We start from the raw sequence: 23,506 nt of genomic DNA, 5'->3' as shown, positions 1-23,506 counted from the left end.
GAGTCGAGGCAGCAGGCAGGGCACTTTGGCGTCACCCCAGGTGAGTCTGCACCACTCTCATCCAGAGTCCTCGGTTGTCCACCTGTTTGTACCTGTTTGTTTCCCTGAGTTTTCTCCGCTTTCCCAGCATAAGGCACTCGTCGATTCAGGCGCAGCTGGGAATTTTATCGACAGAGCGTTAGCCCTTAGTTTAGGGATCCCCATTATTGTGGTTAAATCTTTCCGGTTCACGCTCTGGATAGTCGACCATTAGGGTCCGGGCTAATCATGGAGGCCACCATCTCCCTGGCCATGGAGACGCAGGGGGGTCACGAGGAGAGAATCAGTCTCCTTCTCATTGACTCTACTGCATTTCCCGTGGTACTAGGCCTTCCCTGGTAGGCTCGTCATAACCCCACCATTTCCTGGCAACAGAGGGCTCTCACGGGGTGGTCGCGAGAGTGCTCGGGGAGGTGTGTAGGGGTTTCCGTTGGTGCTACCACGGTGGAAAGTCCAGACCAGGTCTCCATCGTGCGCATTCCCCCAGAATATGCCGATTTGGCTCTCGCCTTCTGTAAAAAGAAGGCGACTCAATTACCACCCCATCGACGGGGGGATTGTGTGATAAATCTCCTGGTAGACGCTGCACTTCCCAGGAGTCACGTGTATCCCCTGTCGCAAGTGGAGACAGTGGCTATGGAGACATACGTCTCCGAATCCCTGCGTCAGGGGTACATTCGGTCCTCCACTTCACCTGCCTCCTCGAGTTTATTTTTTGTGAAGAAGAAGGTCTGTGCCCGTGCATTGACTATAGAGGTCTCAATCAAATCACGGTGAGGTACAGTTACCCGCTACCTCTTATCGCCACAGCGATTGAGTGAATGCACGGGGCGCGCTTCTTCACTAAACTGGATCTCAGGAGTGTGTACAACCTGGTGCGTATCCGGGAGAGAGACGAGTGGAAGACAGCGTTTAGTACCACCTCTGGGCATTATGAGTACCTTGTCATGCCGTACGGGTTGATGACTGCTCCATCAGTCTTCCAATCCTTTGTAGACAAGAATTTCAGGGACCTGCACGGGCAGGGTGTATTGGTGTATATCGATGACATTCTGATATACTCAGCTACACGTGCCTAGCATGTGTCCTTGGTGTGCAAGGTACTTGGACGACTGTTGGAGCATGACCTGTACGTCAAGGCTGAGAAATGCCTCTTCTTTCAGCAGGCCGTCTCCTTCCTAGGGTATGGCATTTCAACCTCAGGGGTGGAGATGGAGCGTAACCGTATTGCAGCCGTGCGTAATTGGCCGACTCCCACCAAGGTAAAGGAGGTGCAGCGATTTTTAGGGTTTGCCAATTACTACCGGAGATTTATCCGGGGTTTTGGCCAGGTGGCTGCTCCCATTACCTCACTGCTGAATGGGGGTCCTGTACGTTTGCAGTGGTCGGTTGAGGAGGACAGGGCTTTTGGGCACCTAAGAGCTCTGTTTACCTCGGCTCACGTGCTGGCCCATCTGGATCCCTCTGTAGGGTTCATAGTGGAGGTGGACGCGTCCGAGGCTGGGATAGGAGCCATGCTCTCTCAGTGCTCGGGCACACCTCCGAAGCTCCGCCCCTGTGCTTTCTTCTCGAAGAAGCTCAGCCCGGCGGAGCGGAACTATGATGTGGGGGACCGGGAGCTGTTGGCTGTGGTTAAGGCTTTGAAGGCGTGGAGACATTGGCTTGAGGGGGCTAAACACCCTTTCCTCATCTGGACTGACCACCGCAACCTGGAGTACATCCGGGCAGCTAGGAGACTGAATCCTCGTCAGGCAAGGTGGGCCATGTTCTTTACCCGTTTTGTGTTTACCCTGTACTACAGACCAGGTTGCCAGAATGTGAAGGCAGATGCACTATCCCGGCTGTATGACACACAGGAGCGGCCCATGGATCAGACTCCCATTCTCCTGGTCTCCTGCCTGGTAGCGCTGGTCGTGTGGGAGCTGGACGCGGACATTGAGCAGGTGTTGCATACAGGGCCCGCTCCACTCCAGTGTCTCATCGGGCATCAGTACGTTCCGTCTGCTGTCCGTGACCAGGTGATCTATTGGGCCCACACATCACCCTAGTTGATCTATTGGGCCCACACATCACCCTCCTCTGGTCATCCGGGGATCGGTCGGACGGTGCACTGTCTGACTGTGAAGTACTGGTCACCCTGCTGGAAGCTGGGCCCGCGGTTTGTGGGGCCATTTAAAGTCCTAAGGAGAGTGAACGAGGTATGTTACAGGTTACAGCTTCCCCCCGATTACCATATTAACCCCTCGTTCCATGTGTCTCTCCTCAGGCCGGTGGTGGCTGGTTCGCTCCAGGAGTATGAGGTGCAGGAGGTTTCTCGGCCCCCTCTGGACATCGAGGGGGCCCCGGCGTACTCCATTCGTTCCATCCTGGATTCGAGGTGTCGGGCGAGGGGCCTTCAGTACCTCGTGGAGTGGGAGGGGTACGGTCCGGAGGAGAGGTGCTGGGTTCCGGTGGCGGATGTATTGGACCCTGGCCTGCTGCGGGAGTTCCACTGTCGCCGGCCGGATCGCCCTGCGCCTCTCTGGGTCGTCCCCGAGGCCGGTGTCGACGCACTGCTGGAGCCGCGCATCTGGGGGGGGGGTATTGTCACGACTTCCGGCGTTCGGGCGGCTTTCGGCGGTCGACGTCACCGGCTTTCTAGCCATCGCCGCTCCATTTTTCATGTATCCATTTGTTTTGTCTTGTTCCCTGCACACCTGGTTTTCATTTTGCAATCACACTACATGTATTTATTCCTCTGTTCCCCCCTCATGTCTTTGTGGAAGATTGTTTGTGTGTTACGTGTTTTTGAATGCACTAGGCTTATGTGCGTTTTTCCCATGTTATTTTCACGAAGCCTGTTTTGTATTCATTTGATGTGTTGTGACTGTTTTGCGCGTTATACACTTTGCCTTGTTGGCTGGAGGTTTTTTGGACGCAGCTGCTTCTGTCTGTATATCTCTCCTGCCGAAATAGAGTGTGCGGCCTGTTCACAATTCTCTGCTCTCCTGCACCTGACTTCAGCACAAGTACGCAAACGCCTGACAGTTTTAGTGGCTTCAATGTTGCATGGAGGCATTTTAATGTTTAATCTGGAGTACATTGATGAGTCTGTGTTCCAATTCCAGCAGGGAAAAAAAATGGAAAGACAAGATTTTAATGGGGCAAATGAAAATAAAGTAGATCACTCACACCAGGTCAGAGCTACAAACTTGAAGTCAAAGACAGAGTTTATTTGCTAGTTGAAAGAGAGAGGACAGAAACTAAATTAGCGTACCATAACCAAATGTACATTCATGCCTTTGGTTGTTGATGTTCATTGTCCACCTCAGCTGAAGGTTCACTTCAAAACACTAGATGCTCTCTATGTTGCAGCATGTGTACAATACAGTTGCATCTTCAGGATATTCCATCCACGGCTAGGAATAATGATATTTTCCTGTGTGAACAACAGCCTAGAGGGAATAAACCATTCAGGCTCAATTGTTGTGGTGTCTGACCCGGTTGAATTGTTGAGGTGTCTGACCCAGTTGAATCTTATTCAGAAAATCTAATTGATTGAAGAGTTTGTGGCAGTGGTGTTTTTGACAGCAGGTTGTCCACACAAACGCTGGGCTTCTCTCATTTTCTTTCCAAGACTGACATGCACAGCATGAGGCCTCACTATTAGGGAGAGTGCATGTTTTGGACGTTTCTGTTTTGAACATGGCAACCCACCTATTATACACCGTTATATCCTATAAAAACATCACTAAATCTCAGGGATTTTATCCTCCATCGTCATCATGTGCATGGTAGAAGCAATGTCATGTGACATGTAGGCCTATGTCAGCTGTTTTGTCCATTACTACACTAGCTTGTGAGCTAGATCAGGAACAGTTTTTAAGCTATTATTCTGTTGCTATTCTGATGTTATTTATTCTGATGCTGTACACCCACATACCTTCTATATGTGTTTGGACAGTGAAGCTAAAATGTGTACAGTTGGCTCTATACTGCAGCATTTAGGATTTCAGATCAAATGTGATGAGGCGACAGTGCAGAAGGTCAACTTTTATTTGAGGGTATTTTCATACATATCTGTTTTACTATTTAGAAATGAAAGCACTTTATGTATGTAGTCCCCCCCATTCGAAGATGGCTAATCACTTACCATTACCAATAATGGGAATGTATCATTTTTTGTGGGTGTATGATCTTTGTTCCTCTGTAACTTTCTCACTTATCATTATTCACGATTCCTTCATGATTATTAATAGTTATGGTAGCATCCACATTCATGTAGAAGTGTTCAGATACATATTCTATTTTTTTAAATAAAAGTGAATCCAAAATGACAAGATACATTATTCACCATTCAGTTCCTATTGGTAAAAACATAATCCGAAACACAGCCAATACAAACTGCAAAAGGATCCAACAAGTTTGTAGAGTCACAAGCATGATGCATTCATTGCGTACTAGGAATATGGGACCAAATGCTAAACTTTTGAGTACTTTAATACACTATAAGTGAATTTGTCCAAATACTTACAGTTGAAGTCGAAAGTTTACATACACAATAGCCAAAAACATTTAAACTCAGTTTTCACAATTCCTGACATTTAATCCTAGCAAAAATTCCCTGTTTCAGGTCAGTTAGGATCATCACATTATTTTAAGAATGTGAAATGTCAGAATAATAGTGGAGAGAATGATTTATTTCATATTTTATTTCTTTCATCACATTCCCAGTGGGTCAGAAGTTTACATACACTCAATTAGTATTTGGTAGCATTGCCTTTAAATTGTTAAACTTGTGTCAAATGTTTTGGGTAGCCATCCACAAGCTTCCCACAATAAATTGGGTGAATTTTGGCCCATTCCTCCTGGCAGAGCTGGTGTAACTGAGTCAGGTTTGTAAGGCCTCCTTGCTCGCGCACGCTTTTTTAGTTCTGCCGACAAATTTTCTATAAGATTGAGGTCAGAGCTTTGTGATCTAATACCTTGACTTTGTTGTCCTTAGGCCATTTTGCCACAACTTTGGAAGTATTCTTGGGGTCATTGTTCATTTGGAAGACCCATTTGCGATCAAGCTTTAACTTCCTGAGTGATGTCTTGAAATGTTGCTTCAATATATCCACATAACTTTCCTTTCTCATGAAGCCATCTATTTTGTGAAGTGCACTAGTCCTTCCTCCAGCAAAGAACCCCCACAACCTGATTCTGCCACCCCCATGCTTCACGGTTGGGATGGTATTCTTCGGCTTGCAAGCCTCCCCCTTTTTCCTCCAAACATAACGATGGTCATTATGGCGAAACAGTTCTATTTTTGTTTCATCAGAGCAGAAGACATTTCTCCAAATAGTATAATCTTTGTTCCCATGTGCAGTTGCAAACCGTAGTCTGGCTTTTTTATGGCGGTTTTGAAGCAGTGGCTTCTTCCTTAATGAGCGGTCTTTCAGGTTAAGTCGATATAGGACTTGTTTTACTGTCGATATAGATACTTTTGTACCTGTTTCCTCCAGCATCTTCACAACGTCCTTTGCTGTTGTTCTGGGATTGATTTGCACTTTTTGCACCAAAGTACGTTAATCTCTAGGAAACAGAACACGTCTCCTTCCTGAGCGGTATGACGGCTGCGTGGTCCCATGGTGTTTATACTTGCGTACTATTGTTTATACAGATGAACGTGGTACCTTCAGACATTTGGAAATTGCTCCAAGGATGAACCAGACTTGTGGAGGTCTACAATTTATTTCGGAGGTCTTGGCTGATTTCTTTAGATTTTCCCATGATGTCAAGCAAAAAGGCGCTGAGTTTGAAGGTAGGCCTTGAAACACATCCACAGGTACACCTCCAATTGACTCAAATGATGTAAATTAGCTTATCAGAAGCTTCTAAAGCCATGACATAATTTTCTGGAATTGTCCAAGCTGTTTCAAGGCACAGTCAACTTAGTGTATGTAAACTTCTGACCCACTGGAAATGTGATACGGTGAATTATAAGTGAAATAATCTGTCTGTAAACAATTGTTGGATAAATTACTTGTGTCATGCACAAAGTAGATGTCCTAACCAACTTGCCAAAATTGTAGTTTGTTAACAAGAAATTTGTGGAGTGGTTGAAAAACGAGTTTTAATGACTCCAACCTAGGTGTATGTAAACTTCCGACTTCAACTGTATGAAAAAGAAAACGTCTTCAAATAGGGGGACTAGATACATAAAGTAATTTCATTTCTAAACGTTAAAAAAGAAATGTATGAATATACCCTCAAATAAAAGGTGACATTCTGTACTGTCACCACATATGAAACATTTGATCTCAAATCCAAAATGCTGGAGTATAGGGCTAAATTTGCAAATCTTAACTTCACTGCAAAATGTAAAAGTGTAGGTAAAATTGCCTTTGGGCAAATCACTCCCAAATAGAGACAGCACTTTAAATTAATTGTTCATCCATAATGACACACTTTAGCCTACAAAGTTATTCATAGTGTCAAAGTTTACTGCTCAAAAAAATAAAGGGAACACTTAAACAACACAATGTAACTCCAAGTCAATCACACTTCTGTGCAATCAAACTGTCCACTTAGGAAGCAACACTGATTGACAATACATTTCACATGCAATAGTGCAAATGGAATAGACAAGAGGTGGAAATTATAGGCAATTAGCAAGACACCCCCAATACCACAGACCACTTCTCAGTTCCTATGCTTCCTGGCTGATGTTTTGGTCACTTTTGAATGCTGGCGGTGCTTTCACTCTAGTGGTAGCATGAGACGGAGTCTACAACCCACACAAGTGGCTCAGGTAGTGCAGCTCATCCAGGATGGCACATCAATGCGAGCTATGGCAAGAAGGTTTGCTGTGTCTGTTAGCGTAGTGTCCAGAGCATGGAGGCACTACCAGGAGACAGGCCAGTACATCAGGAGACGTGGAGGAGGCCGTAGGAGGGCAACAACCCAGCAGCAGGACCGCTCCCTCCACCTTTGTGCAAGGAGGAGCAGGAGAAGCACTGCCAGAGCCCTGCAAAATGACCTCCAGCAGGCCACAAATGTGCATGTGTCTGCTCAAACGGTCAGAAACAGACTCCATGAGAGTGGTATGAGGGCCCGACGTCCACAGGTGGGGGTTGTGCTTACAGTCCAACATCGTGCAGGACGTTTGGCATTTGCCAGAGAACACCAAGATTGGAAAATTCGCCACTGGTGCCCTGTGCTCTTCACAGATGAAAGCAGGTTCACACTGAGCACATGTGACAGACGTGACAGAGTCTGGAGACGCCGTGGAGAACGTTCTGCTGCCTGCAACATCCTCCAGCATGACCGGTTTGGCGGTGGGTCAGTCATGGTGTGGGGTGGCATTTCTTTGGGGGGCCGCACAGCCCTCCATGTGCTTGCCAGAGGTAGCCTGACTGCCATTAGGTACCGAGATGAGATCCTCAGACCCCTTGTGAGACCATATGCTGGTGCGGTTGGCCCTGGGTTCCTCCTAATGCAAGACAATGCTAGACCTCATGTGGCTGGAGTGTGTCAGCAGTTCCTGCAAGAGGAAGGAATTGATGCTATGGACTGGCCTGCCCGTTCCTCATGTCTCGCTCCATCCACCAACGCTACGTTGCACCACAGACTGTCCAGGAGTTGGCGGATGCTTTGGTCCAGGTCTGGGAGGAGATCCCTCAGGAGACCATCCACCACCTCATCAGGAGCATGCCCAGGCATTGTAGGGAGGTCATACAGGCACGTGGAGGCCACACACACTACTGAGCCTCATTTTGACTTGTTTTAAGGACATTACATCAAAGTTGGATCAGCCTGTAGTGTGGTTTTCCACTTTAATTTTGAGTGTGACTCCAAATCCAGACCTCCATGGGTTGATAAAATGGATTTCCATTGATTATTTTTGTGTGATTTTGTTGTCAGCACATTCAACTATGTAAAGAAAAAAGTATTTAATGAGATTGTTTCTTTCATTCAGATCTAGGATGTGTTGTTTAAGTGTTCCCTTTATTTTTTTGAGCAGTATAGTAGGCCTAATACAATTCCAAGCTAAAAATTATCAACACAGAAATGATAAAACAGCTCTAAACATAAGTCTATCTTTATTGTCATATCATGAACGTCAACATCAATATCATACAATGGCTCCCAGTGCCATAGACTGGAAAGGAAAAGGTCAATGGTGCATAAGTACAGTTTTTCTCATTCATTGGAACAACATTCCTCAAACACCACTGCTGCACTATATATACAGTACCATTCAAAAGTTTGGACACACCTACTCATTCCAGGATTTTTCTTTATTTTTACTTTTTCTACATTGTAGAATAATAGTGAAGACATCAAAACTATGAAACAACACATATGTAATCATGTAGTAACCAAAAAATGTTAAGCAAATGAAAATATATTTTATATTTGAGATTCTTGAAAGTAGCCACTCTTTGCCTTGATGACAGCTTTGCACACTCTTGGCATTCTCTCATCCAGCTTCATGAGGTAGTCACCTGGAATGCATTTCACAGGTGTGCCTTGTTGAAAGTTTATTTGTGGAATTTTTCTACCTTCTTAATGCGTTTGAGCCAATCAGTTGTGTTGTGACAAGGTAGGGGTGGTATACAGAAGATAGCCCTATTTGGTAAAAGACCAAGTCCATGTTATGGCAAGAACAGCTCAAATAGGCAAAGAGAAACAACAGTCCATCATTACTTTAAGACATGAAGGTCAGTCAATACAGAACATTTCAAGAACTTTGAAAGTTTCTTCAAGTGCAGTCGCAAAAACTATCAAGCGCTATGATGAAACTGTCTCTCATAAGGACTGCCACAGGAAAGGAAGACCCAGAGTTACCTCTTCTGCAGAGGATAAGTTCATTAGCGTTACCAGCCCAAATAAATGCTTCACAGAGTTCAAGTAACATACACATCTCAACATCAACTTTTCAGAGGAGACTGCATGAATCAGGCCTTCATGGTTGAATTGCTGCAAAGAAACCACTACTAAAGGACACCAATAAGAAGATGAGACTTGCTTGGGCTAAAAAAAACACAAGCAATGGACATTAGACCGGTGGAAATCTGTCCTTTGGTCTGAAGAGTCTAAATTTGAGATTTTTGTTTCTAACCACCGTGTCTTTATGGCAAGCAGAGTAGGTGAACGGATGATCTCCTCATGTGTGGTTCCCACTATGAAGCATGGAGGAGGAGGTGTGATGGTGTGGGGGTGCTTTGCTGGTGACACTGTCTGTGATTTATTTAGAATTCAAGGCACACTTAAAACCTCTCAGGGATTGGCGTCCCCCTAGCGGGACAACTTCCGGTGAAACTGGAAGGCGCGCAATTCAATAAATAATCATAAAAATTATGGATATTAAACATTTAGGTACATAGAAGTGTCTTATATCGGTTGAAAGCGTACATTCTTGTTAATCTAACTGTACTGTCCGATTTACAGTAGCTATTACATAGAAAGCATGCCATGCGATTGTCTGAGGACGGCGCCCCACATCAAAATATTTTTCCACCGGCACAGGTTTCATAAATTCACAAATAGCGATTAAATATTCACTTACTTTTTAAAAATCTTCCTCTGATTTGTCATCCAAAGGGTCCCAGCTATAACATGTAGTGTCGTTTTGTTAGATCAAATCCTTCTTCATATCCCAAAAAGTCTGTTTAGTTGGTGCCATCAATTTGGGTAATCCACTTGTTCAACATGCAGAGAAAAGAATCCGAAAATCTACCCCTAGACTTTGTTTCAACAAGTCAAAATATGTTTACTCCTCAGATACCCTATAATGTAATCAAACTATAATATTTCCTACGGAAAGAAGTATGTTCAATAGAAACCGATTTTAGCAGGTGCGTCTTGTCTTCATGGTGCGCCCAAACACAAATTTCCAAGACTGTGTCCCTGTACTAAAACTGATATTTCTTATTAGTTTTGGAAGTTACAAGCCTGAAACTTTGAACATATACTGCTGACACCCTGTGGAAGCCATAGGAATTGCATCATGGGAGCTAAAATTCAGTATTCCCATATACTTTCCATTGTAAGAGCATAGTCTCTCCCCCAAAGAATTCTGGTTGGTTTTTCTTTGAATTTTCTCCTACGATATCTATTGTGTTATAGTCTCCTACATTATTTTAACCTTTCTACAAACTTCAAAGTGTTTTCTTTCCAATGGTACCAGTTATATGCATATCCTGGCTTCAGGGCCTGAGCAACAGGCTGTTTACTTTGGGCACGTCAGTCAGGTGGAAATTGAGAAAAAAGGTGCCTAGCCTTAAGAAGTTTTAACCAGTATGGCTACCTATGCATTCTGCCATCCCATCTGGTTTGTGCTTAGTGGGACTATCATTTGTTTTTTAACAGAACAATGAACCAACACACCTACTGTACAGGCTGTGTAAGGGCTATTTGACCAAGAAGGAGGGATGGAGTGCTACATCAGATGACCTGGCCTCCACAATCAACCTACCTCAACCCAATTAAGATGGCTTGGGATGAGTTGGACCGCAGAGTGAAGGAAAAGCAGCCATCAAGTGCTCAGCATATGTGGGAAGTCCTTCAAGACAGTTGGAAAAGCATTCCAGGTGAAGCTGGTTGAGAGAATGCCAGCTGTCATAAAGGCAATGGGTGGCTACTTTGAAGAATCTAAAATCTAAAATATATTTTGAATTGTTTAACACTTTTTTGGTTACGACATGATTCCATATGTGTTGTTTCATAGTTTTGATGTTTTCAGTGTTATTCTACAATGTAGAAAATTGTAAAAATAAAGAAAAACACTTGAATGAGTAGGTGTGTCCAAATATATATATATATATAGCGAAAGGGGCGTTTCTTCAAAGAGCATGTGGAGGAGGTAAGAAGGGGATTGCCGCTGAGGACAAATTCAGCTGTCAGAGACGTGGTGTTCTAACTGGAGTTTCAGCCGGCTATCATGGAATTAAACGAGGACAGCGCAGTAGAAATTCACGTTTGTTGATCCTTCCTGAATCGCTTCTATTTTCGTCGCATTCTTCCTTTTGTGAAGGTAAAGTCCTATGCACATCCTCATCCTGTAGCTTAGTTTTGCGAGGAGCATCCTCATCATACATCAATTGTCAAGGAAGTACCGTACGGCTAACCCACAAGTTGTAGCTAGCCTACCTCGATATAACGTTAGTAGGCTACGGCTTCTACCGTTTTTATTGCATTGCATTTCAAGTTCACCAAAATGGGCCTGTATAGTAGAATTAAACCTGAAATTTAAGACGTCAAAATGTCAGACTGTTTTCGACTCAAAGTGACATGTCAGATGTGGGCAATACTGACACAATGTAACCAAGCTGTATATGTGTGGTTTATGCGACTCCGTTGCATTTATTTGACAGCTTCACTCAGGATGTAACCATGTATCCTAGCAAGCAGGCAAAGACTGGCAACGTAGCCTAACATTGTAATGACAATGTATCAATTTAGTCATTGTCAAACAAATCTATTCTTTGGGATTAGTGTAAATGTAGGATTAGTGTAACTTTTTATCTGTATTGATTAATTTTGTTTCATCCTGATAATTCAGAAGCCAATCTCAAGCAAATGTTGCCTACATCAATCAAATTTATTTATATAGCCTTCTTACATCAGCTGATATCTCAAAGTGCTGTACAGAAACCCAGCCTAAAACCCCAAACAGCAAGCAATGCAGGTGTAGAAGCACGGTGGCTAGGAAAAACTCCCTAGAAAGGCCAAAACCTAGGAAGAAACCTAGAGAGGAACCAGGCTATGAGGGGTGGCCAGTCCTCTTCTGGCTGTGCCGGGTGGAGATTATAACAGAACATGGTCAAGATGTTCAAATGTTCATAAATGACCAGCATGGTGAAATAATAATAATCACAGTAGTTGTCGAGGGTGCAACAAGTCAGCACCTCAAGAGTAAATGTCAGTTGGCTTTTCATAGCCGATTATTGAGAGTATCTCTACCGCTCCTGCTGTCTCTATCTAGAGAGTTGAAAACAGCAGGTCTGGGACAGGTAGCACGTCCGGTGAACAGGTCAGGGTTCCATAGCCGCAGGCAGAACAGTTAAAACTGGAGCAGCAGCACGGCCAGGTGGACTGGGGACAGCAAGGAGTCCTCATGCCAGGTAGTCTCTCGGAGGACCTGAGCCCTAGGCATGGTCCTAGGGTTCAGGTCCTCCGAGAGAGAGAAAGAGAGAATTAGAGAGAGCATACTTAAATTCACACAGGACACCAGATAAGACAGGAGAAATACTCCAGATATAACAGACTGACCCTAGCCCCCCGACACATAAACTACTGCAGCATAAATACTGGAGGCTGAGACAGGAGGGGTCAGGAGACACTGTGGACCCATCCGATGATACCCCCGGACATCCATGTCTTCATCACGTCAAATATCTAAAAACGTGTCAACTCAGATTCATCTCATTTTCACATGTTATAGCTTAGACCCTATTTTACATCATCTGAGGTGTTTGTGTTGTGCCAGCCGTGCATGCTCTTGAATACAGGGTGGGTGTCATTTCAATCATAGAAACAGAATTCAGAGAATGGACCTATCCCTTCAGACCACTGCAATTTAGCTGGTACTCAATTTCAATTTTAATTGAATTGAAATTGTAACTTCCAAGATGGCTGACTTCCATAGGAATGTCTATTCTAGTATATATATTTCAGTAGGTTTCCTATGGAAGATTGACAGTTTAATTTAAAACAATAGATTTTCCCACTCAAGTCAACATTCTGTCATGTGTGGAGATCCAACCAGCTTTGTGGTAGCACTTGAAAGTTTACATTTTAATTGTATTTGCATTTTAGTACATTTATAAGCCACATGACACCCACCCTGTATTCAATAGTGTACTGTGTCTCAACCGATGGTGTGCACATCACAAACACCTCATTCGATGTAAAATAGGGTCTGATCTACATACACTGAACGTACAAAACATTAAAGACACCTGCTCTTTCCATGACATTGACTGACCAGATTAATCCAGGTGAATGCTATGATCCCTTATTGATGTCATCTGTTAAACCCACTTCAATCAGTGTAGAAGGGGAGGATACTGGTTAAATAAGGATTTTTAAGCTTTGAGACAATTGAGGCAAGGATTGTGTATGTGTGAGGGTGAATGGGAAAGACAAGATTTAAGTTGCTTTGAACAGGGTATGTTGGTAGGTGCCAGGCGCCCCAATTTGTGTGTGTCAAGAACTGCAACACTGCTGGGTTTTTCACACTCCACCATCCAATGGACATCCAGCCAACTTGACACAACTGTTGGAAGCATTGGAGTCAACATGGGCCAGCATCCCTGTGGAACGCTTTCGACACCTTGTAGTGTCCATGCCCAACGAATTGAGTCTGTTCAGAGGGCAAAAGGGGGTGCAACTCAATATTAGGAATATGTTCCTTTTTGTTTTGTACACTCAGTGTATATGAACATGAACAATATCGTTATTCACGTGTTTTGAGTAATTGACGTAAAATATATATTTTTTAATATAGAAATTATGAAATAGTTTACCAACCCTTATTGTGAGCTTTCAAATAATATACAACTTAACCATTTATATTTTTCAGTGATGAAGACATCGATGTCTCATGGTAGGGTCAACTTTGAACACCTCCATTTCCTGAATGTTTTGGCATTCAGGTCCAAAAGGTTACTTTCTGACCACGTCTACCATGGGCAAACAATTATGGAAGGTTTTGTTGGAATCAAATGGGGTGCAGTCAGAAAGTGATTGAATTCAAATGGAATGACCCTTATTCAATTCTTGCTCTGTACGGTATTGTGTGTGAGAGATTTGGCTGTGTTGACACTCTTCCTTAGGCTTTGTCTACACACAAATACACATAGCATGCACCAAACTGTTTGTTCGATTGTTTAATATGTAAACATGGGCCATATCTTGGCAATAAATAGCAATGCTTACTTCCCATTCTCCACACTGTACAAATCCAACATCCCACAGGAAGGACAGTCCTATCAAGTTCTGTTGATCCAGTCAAGTTCCAGACGTGCAAACTGCCTGAGTACATTCTTCTTAGTCTATAATCCTCCCTTGATTAAACCAGATGGAATTGCTGAATATTTTCTAGATTAATAATTATCCCATGCTGGAGTTATTTCATTGTGCTACTGCAAGACATCCTATATTGGTCGATATGAATACATATCCAATCGCACACATGTTTGGCAACATTTTACCTTATGTTGCCATTATACCTATGTAGTAGTTACTATAGTAACAATGTTGTAGTTACACGGTAATAGCGGTATAGGTTATTTATTGCATAATATACAAATAAATATGCAGTATTTATCCGTGTAAATGACTGTACATCTGTGTGGTTTATTTGTCATGCTAACTCTTGTCTGTTCCATCTTTTCCAGGCACCGTCCTGGGTGAGACAACATGTCGGACAAGATGTCCAGTTTCCTCCACATAGGCGACATCTGCTCCCTCTATGCGGAGGGCTCCACCAGTGGATTTATCAGCACTTTAGGGTATGTCTCTCTGCCTACTGTTTTACAGCTGCATATGAATCGCATCCCTCTCAACTTGAATTCTCATTAAAACCCCACTGATATTCATCACAAACATTCTCTTTTATTGAATACATGCATGCTCATAGACTCATGTCTGTCATAGTACAGTACACATCCAAGATCAGACACCAGTCTGTGCACATGTACGCACGCAAATACACAGACAGATCCAGGTACCAGTGAAAATATGAACCTTATTGGTGTTTGAAGCCAGGGAGACAGCTGGATCTGCAGCCAAGGTGATAATGTAGAATAATGGAGGGACTTATTTAATTGCTTAGTCTGAGTTATGGCTTTTACTTCACAAGTTTAATTATGTTTTTCTCAGAATAAACCCATGCTAATTCCATTGTTATGAAAGAAACACTGTGGTGGTGAAGTGTATAATAAGAACAGCTAGATTGCAGAATTCTTGTCATTGAGGTGATACTGTTCTATGCCCTTAAAACACACTTTGATAAATGGCAAGGCAGAGAGTGTTTGGAACTGGTGTGTGAGAGGCAGAGAGGGGTCACATACTTTTGGAGTCCAGCTGATGCAGGATAGCAGTGGAAAGGGGAAAAATAGGGTGTTATTAGCAAATAAGAGAGTGAGATGAAGGAAAAAGGGAAACCGTAGGAAAGGTGAGTGTCAGGGAAGAGAGGGATGGGGATGAATGAGAAACATGTTATACTGAATGGGATAGTGTCAATGGGACATGATGCAGGTGATGTCATATTGTGGGAGGTTTATGGGATGTGTTAGCTCTCCTCTTTCTCCCAAGTTGTACCATTAGTAAACCCTGAAATGATGGGCCTAAGTGGCTTCAATTATTTTGCTTCCTGTGATTGAATTTAAATATTGAGAGCTTATGCAATGAACTGTAAAATTGAAAAATGTAAACTCCAGTTCTTCCTCTAAGTGCTGATACCCATTTATCAAAGAGAATCAGAGAGCATTTTCACGCCTCAACTTTCATCACGGCCAAAGTGAGGGTTGAGGGAGATCATTGACTGAACCGTGACTGGATTCACAAAAGGCTGATGGACTTGACAACACTTCTGGAAGGTTATAAATTATTTCAGCCTCTAGTTCTCTGGCGTCAGAGCAGCTTGACTGCCTCCTGTTCCTCCTCCATTTTCTGCTCATGCCATTTTGTTATTCTTTTGCCTTAGTGAAAATGAACATGGCATCTGTATTGCCCTTTCTACTCTTAGCCTCCTTGTTTAGCAGTTTTAATCATACCTCGTCACTATCTGGCCCTTGAGTCCATTTCTGCCGTAACATTGACTCTTAACAGCGTAATGAAGCTTTCTTGCTCCTTGCTGAAACAAGCAAGGTGTTGTAGCAAACACGTCTTAGTTGCCTAGACACTAGTGGTGGGGAGTTGACTCCAAAATAATAGATTCCTCTATTCCTTGCCCGTCGACTCCCATTTCCGGGTGTCAAGCTAGGAATCGACTCCTAAGATTCAGTAGTTTTGCAATGGAGGAGACGAGTAGTTGCCATAGGCTACTTCCGAGAACACAAACTCTTGCATCTTTCACAGCACCTTCTAGCCATGACTGTAAACTCATGGGTACACTCGCAATGGCTGCCTGGTATTGTGATACAATAATTTCCATGATAATGTAGAATGTACATTCAAATGATGTTAACTGATGTGGCTCATGCAATGGAATATATTTGTTGTAATGTCAGTTAAGTTGAATCAACAAATCGCAGCACGTATTTTACTTCCTGCTTTGCGACACGCAGTTGCCAGAAGCCATCTGTCTAACCAAAAGTGGAACTCATGTCTAAAAATCGAGATTTTGCTCATCTGCCATTTTTTTTTTTTTGCTAATCCGTTTTTAATTATTTTATAGCGCTTTTCATTAGACCGAATCTCAAAGCGCTTGTTAAGCAAAATAAACAAGTTATTCAAAAATAAGTATAGGCTACAACAGTAGCTTGATCAAGTCTGTTTTGAAAGCTTCTTGAAGCATACAGCAGATGGACAGCCATGGTCATGAGAGGATCGGGAAGCGCATAGCTAGATGGTCACTCCATCAAAAAAATCACTCTGCTATCCGTAGCTATGATGCACTGGCTACAATGGCAAACCATGTGCGATCAGATGATCAAACTTGCCCCAGCTAGCAGCCTAGTGCTGCTAGCTGGGGCATTATGGTAGCTAGTTTGCAGTTTGGGTGTCAGTGAAACTTTATGGAGGGAAAAGTACACCATTTCTTTAGGAATGTAGTGAAGTAAAAGTTGTCAAAAATATAAAAAGTAAAGTACAGATACCCCAAAAAACTACTTAAGTTGTACTTTCAAGTATTTTTACTTAAGTACTTTACACCCGTTACATTTCGAATGCTTAGCAGGACAGGAAAATTGTCTAATTCACACACTTATCAAGAGAAAATGACTGGTCATCCCTACAGCCTCTGATCTGGCGGACTCACTAAACACATGCTTTGTTTGTAAATTGTGCCCCTGGCTATGTTGGAGCGTGCCCCTGTGTCACGGTCGTCGTACATCATAGACCAAGGCGCAGCGGGTTGAGTGCTCATTTTCACTTTTTATTTTGAACACTTAAATAAACAAAACAATAAACTAACTAACAGTCTTGCATGCTAAACACAGCAGTGCAAAGAACAACCTCTCACAAATCCCATAACAAACATACTCCTAATTATAGGACCTTCAATCAGAGGCAATGATAAACAGCTGCCTCCAATTGAAGGCCCCAATACCAATTACCTAAACATAGATCTAAACACCCTAGAACAGACATAGAAATATACAAACGTCTAACATAGACCAAAACCCCGGAATACATAATTCAAACACCCCTCTACATAAACAACACACCCCGAACCACATAAAACAAATACCCCCTGCCACGTCCTGACCAAACTACTATATAATAACAAATAACACCTTTACTGGTCAGGACGTGACACCCTGGCTATCCGTAGATTTTAAAAACAAAAAAATTGTGCCTAATATAAAGAATTTGAAATGATTTACACTTTTACTTTTGATTCTTAAGTATATTAAAACCAAATACTTTAAAACTTTTACTCAAGTAGTATTGTACTGGGCAACTTTCACTTTTACTTGAGTTATTTTCTAATAAGGTATCTTTACTTTTTCTCTAGTATGACAATTGGGTACTTTTCCCACCACTGCTAGTTTGCAAGCTTGTTGATGAACTTGTATGGCACCAAAGTTTTGGGACTATTCTTAGAAATCAGCATGTATCTTACTTGCTACTTTGTAACCTTTGGCCAACACGATAATGTTTCAGCTAGAGCGGTCAGCTGTGCTGCAGAACTCTGCACACTAATCATGGCAAAACAAACTGCCTTATCAGGAAAGCTAATTTGTGCTATTAGCTAGAATTTCACTACGCTAGCTAGCTAGAGAGTGTATTAAGCATTGAGTGTGAGAACTGGCATTTTCATATGGATTGATTTGAGACTGGTTCAGCCAGCATGCAGACTCTAGCTAGCAAATTTCCATGCACATTTAGAGTTGAATAAATCCTGACTCTAAAACCACAAAACACCTTAGCTAGATGTAGAATTAAGTAGTGAAGACTTGCGCATTAAAAAACTTTATTAGGTGCAGGTTTATAGTTTTTGGTAAGATTAACTCGGATTCTTTTGAGGATGAAAGGGTGTTCAGTGGACGATGTCACCATGGTAACATTTTCTTTGATGTTAGGACATATTTATCATATTTATAGCCAAACTTATTTTTAGTGATCCTGTCTGACGTGAGACAATTTTGGTACTCTCGCAATGGCCGCAAGTCCACCCATTATGCCACCATTGACTTGAATGGGGACGCCCTTTCTATTCATTCTATTTCTATGGCAGCACACACGGTCAGGAGCGGAGGAGAGAAGAAAATGTGGGTCTAAAAGTGGTTCTTATGGTGACCACGGTCATTTGGCTGGTCAATTACTGTCTTCCAAAATTCCATGACTGTCAAAGCCCTACTTGACAGTGCTCGTTTGTCAAGTTGCCAACCTTGCACTGTTCTGCCTGGTAATCACTTTTTTTATAGCAACAGCAGGCAGTGTACAAGGAGGCTGTGATGCTGTTGGTTGTCTCTGTGTATCATACTGACCACTGAGAGACAGCTGTATAATGAGCCACCTGGTCTGCAGCTGATTTAGAGAGGACTGTTCTGTTTGCGACTGTACCAGGGGCCTATAGTCTTTCCTTGGCTGGCTGCATCCTGGAACACAAAGCAAGATTGAAGCCCTCTGGTGATTTGACATATCCGTCATTACACCTCTTTACAGGCTCAAATCAAAGTTTATTGGCTGCGTACACAGATTTGCAGATGTTATCACAGGTGCAACGAAATGCTTTTGTTTCTAGCTGCAGCAGTGCAGCAATCCCTAGCAATACAAAAGAATACACACATAATCCAGAAAGTCCCCAAAGAATTGACACAAAATATCAGAACGAGCAATCAGACCGATCTCTGCATACAAATCCAGTTAAATGACATCTTGCAGGAGTCATTAATGCAGATAGGCCTGACTCTATCCATTATCAGCACAATGCAGTTCATCCATGTGCTACATGGACAAAATATTAGTAATTTGATATGTAAAACAAATACAACTATCGTAACCCCATTCATTCCCCTTGGGGAGATGCTTACAGTGTGTTTTTATCTAAACATAAGAATGTCCTACAGTACAATACATAGCCTACACACTGCATGGGCTATAAAAGGAAAATGCTGCCTGGACTGGATCCAGAACCCCATGGAGGTGTCATATTTATATTTCAGACTACCTGCCAAGCATCCTGTGTTTTGCAGCCAGTAGTAAATCTGACTGAGCTATTATGAAAATGATTTATGGGTTTTATAACTGTGTAGTTACACTAATTACTACAGTAACATTGTAGTCACATATTATTTTACTAAGTGCTTTGTAATCGCAAAATAAGGGAGTTGAGCGTGTTTTGCTATTTCCCAGGTAGTATAACTTTGTTATTATTATTAGTTACAAAATATTAGCCTATGTAACATGTCAATGCAATGCTGTGACTAGTGTAATTACAGTGTAACTACACAGGTATAAGAGCAACACATGTTATTAAAATGTTAGATTCTAATAGTGTAAATGCTTCAGCAGAATGCTCTAAGAATGAGGATCGATAACAGGCCTAATTCTGATTCTTGCATTGCTGCACCAACATAGGAATCAAACAGAGAGTGTTTGAAGGAATGCCAATCACAGGTGTTCAGATTCCAAGTGCCTCCAATATTAATTCACCTGTGTTGGTTCATAAGGCACAATGGATTTAGATGTTTAGGAGTTAAGTGTGAATAGGCGTGTAATAAGAACTATTATTTGTAATAATAAGGGAAAAAAATTGCTCTTGAAACCGTGAGTTTTAATGCCCTAAAAGGTTTATTCACAGGCAAAGCCCCAATCCTTTTTATATTTCACCAGCTTCTCCCAAACCAAATATTTATTTTCATAATAACCCCTGAAATATATATACATTTAAGCCAGGAATCTCTGCCGAAGCTGTTCTTGCTCTGTTTATTTTTAGCTCAGAAGGTTTGGCTTAGGTCTGAGTGAGCAGACTGGCTTAGTATTGCTGTGAATGCCCTTACAGCGGGTAGCGGGTGAAACACAGCTCACATCCACTGTTTAGACGGTTTGGTCTCAGGCCTTGATGTCCTCATAGGTTCTCTCTATGTGCAGCCTCCAGAGAGGGCAGCTGGATGCCTCTGCTCTGCTTGGCCAAAGTTGGGCATACTGAGTTTGATGGGCAGCTCCCACAGCAATCTGCCCTCTACAACTCTTGACCAATATTCCTTTTGTTGGTACAATGAAGTAGTGGTATTATGCACTGTGATGCTGGTTGGTGACACATGCAGGATAGCCTGGATGAAAATGACAGTAATGCTTAGGAGTGAAAGAGACGGGTGTAATAATAAAGATGGAGACTAAAGGGCAATCTGCAGTTGCTACATCAATTTTTGCAATTCTAAATTATGTATACCCATTGATTCTTAAAGAATATACCCCAGCAGAACCCACAATATAATCTTGTTTTACTCCAATGTTTGTAAACAATGTAAATGTAGGCCTAAACAAACACTATATAGCCAAAAAACATGGTTCAAACTGTAATTTTAATGTCATGGATGGTCAGTCCTTGCATCCAGTCAATCCTTGCGTTTATTACCAAATATGGATGAGCCTGTGTGCCAGTGGCAGCAGTGGCATCACCCAAGTGGGTACTGCACAAATGGTAGTGCTGGAGGAGCACGGAGGGGATGTTGGGCACGGCGAAGTGCGCTGCTGAGGCTGCGGACCTATCTGTCTTTAACCACCTGTCTGTGACTGAGATGCTTCCTCCTCCATTGATGTTTCCTCTGCTTCGTTCACCATCCAAAGTGCTTGAACAACCCTCCATGACCCATCCATCAGACGTCTGAACTTGCTTGATTAGCTACCTAAGACATTTATTGATTTACTTTGATTTCTTGGTGTGTACGCAATTCAGCTTTTAGCTGCCATGTATACTGAAATAAAACTCAACTCAACATCCATAGCTCTGTCTAAGAATTTGAATGTGGTAACATTTCTCCTGTCCCATCCCTCAGCCTTTTACCAAAACAGCGGTGGGGTGCCCAGCTTTGTTATGGTTTCATCTGCAAATTTCCCCTTTAAAGTATTGAGCGATTCAACATCATTCTTTGTACTGTGTATGCACGTGCATCAGTAGCATCCACTGCTGAGAATGAAAATTGTAGCTGATGTTATTGTTTGTCTGTTTTCGGAGGCTAGATGGATGTGTAGTCAGAGAGATTAATATTCTGAGTGTTTGACAGCTGTCATTGCTCCTCTTGTCCCCAGGCTTGTGGATGACCGCTGTGTGGTACAGCCAGACACAGGCGACCTTAACAACCCACCCAAGAAATTTCGAGGTAAGGACCATCACTCTGTTCAGTCTGCTGTTCAAATGCAAGCATTCAACCAATATCGTTTGATCAAACAATCAGCAAGGAGTTAAGGCATTGCTTCATGTGACCTTTTTTCACTATAGTTTGCTCTGTCAGTCCAAATCAAAGAATACTTTTATTTGTCACATGTTTTGTAAACAACAGGTGTAAACTAACAGTGAAATGCTTACTTACGGGCCCTTCCCAACAATGCAGAGATTTTTAAATAATTTAATAATATCAAAATATTAACACAGGGAATAAATATACAATGAGTAACGATAACTTGGCTATATACACAGGATACCAGTACAGAGTCGATGTGCAGGGGTACGGGGTAACTGAGGTAGATAATATGTACCAATAGGTAGGGATAAAGTGAATAGGCAACAGGATAGATAATAAACAGTAGGAGCAGCGTATGTGATGAATCAAAAGAGTTAGTGCAAAAAGGGTCAATGCTGATAGTTCAGGTAGCTATTTGACCTCTTAAGGATTAGCCCCTTTTTTTCAATTTTCACCTAATATGACATAACCAAATCTAACTGCCTGTAGCTCAGGCCCTGAAGCAAGGATATGCATATTCTTGGTACCATTTGAAAGGAAACACTTTGAAGTTTATGGAAATGTGAAAGGAATGTAGTAGAATATAACACATTAGATCTGGAATAAGATAATACAAAGAAAAAAAGAAAACATTCTTTTGTATTTTTTTGTGTACCGTCATCTTTGAAATGCAAGAGAAAGGCCATAATGTATTATTCCAGCACAGGTGCAATTTAGATTTTGGCCACTAGATTAGAGGTCGACCGATTATGATTTTTCAATACCGATTACTGGAGGACCCCAAAAAAAGCAGATACCGATTAATCAGCTGATTTTTATATATATATATGTGTAACAAATGACAATTACAACAATAATGAATGAACAATGAACACTTTTTTTATCTTAATATAATACATAAATAAAATCAATTTAGTCTCAAATAAATAATGAAACGTTCAATTTGGTTTAAATAATGCAAAAACACAGTGTTGGAGAAGAAAGTAAAAGTGCAATATGTGCCAAATAAAAAAGCTAACGTTTAAGTTCCTTGCTCAGAACACGAGAACATATGAAAGCTGGTGGTTCCTTTTATAACATGAGTCTTCAAAATTCTCAGTTAAGAAGTTTTAGGTTGTAGTTTTTATAGGAATTATAGGACTATTTCTCTCTATACCATTTGTATTTCATATCTTTGACTATTGGATATTCTTATGGGCACTTTGTATTGTCAGCCTAATCTCAGGAGTTGATAGGCTTGAAGTCATAAACAGCACTGTGCATCCCAGCATTGCTAAGAGCTGCTGTTTGAATGAATGCTTACGAGCCTGCTGCTGCCTACCACCGCTCAGTCAGACTCTTTATCAAATCATATACTTAATTATAATATAATAAACACATAGAAATACGAGCCTTTGGTCATTATCGTGGGGCGGCAGGTAGCTTAGTGGTTAGAGCGTTGGACTAGTAACCGAAATGTTGCAAGATCGAATCCCCGAGCCGACAAGGTAAAAATCTGTCGTTCTGCCCCTGAACAAGGCAGTTAACCCACTGTTCCTAGGCCGTCATTGAATATGAGAATTTGTTCTTAACTGACTTGCCTAGTTAAATAAAGGTTAATAAGTAATTAATATGGTCAAATCTGGAAACTATCATTTCGAAAACAAAACATTTATTCTTTCAGTGAAATACGGAACCGTTCCTTATTTTATTGAACGGGTGGCATCCCTAAGTCTAAATATTACTGTTACATTGCACAACCTTCAATGGTATGTCATAATTATGTAAAATTCAGGCAAATTAATTACGGTCTTTGTTAGGAATAAATGGCCTTTCAACAGTTCGCAACGAACCAGGCGGCCCAAACTGCATATACCCTGACTCTGCTTGCACTGAACACAAGAGAAGTGACACAATTTCCCTAGTTAACATTGCCTGCT

The 23,506-nt window shown here is 42.1% G+C and overlaps 1 protein-coding gene across 10 annotated transcripts in view; it reads left to right on the top strand.

Moving 5' to 3' along the window:
- The first annotated feature begins 10,883 nt into the window (after window positions 1-10,883).
- Window positions 10,884-23,506, top strand: part of LOC115150859 (inositol 1,4,5-trisphosphate receptor type 1) — a 135,928-nt gene continuing 123,305 nt past the window's right edge. For all 10 annotated transcript variants that reach the window (XM_029694615.1, XM_029694610.1, XM_029694607.1 and 7 more), the window contains exons 1-3: window positions 10,884-11,041; window positions 14,409-14,522; window positions 21,436-21,506. In XM_029694615.1, coding sequence (XP_029550475.1) covers window positions 14,431-14,522; window positions 21,436-21,506 — 163 coding nt within the window. In that variant the 5' untranslated portion in view covers window positions 10,884-11,041; window positions 14,409-14,430. The remainder of the gene's footprint in view (window positions 11,042-14,408; window positions 14,523-21,435; window positions 21,507-23,506) is intronic.

This window comes from Salmo trutta, chromosome 16 (assembly GCF_901001165.1).
Source record: "Salmo trutta chromosome 16, fSalTru1.1, whole genome shotgun sequence".
Taxonomy (NCBI): domain Eukaryota; kingdom Metazoa; phylum Chordata; class Actinopteri; order Salmoniformes; family Salmonidae; genus Salmo; species Salmo trutta.
The sequence above is the reverse complement of the archived record's forward strand: the minus strand, read 5'-3'. Positions and strand labels throughout refer to the sequence as shown.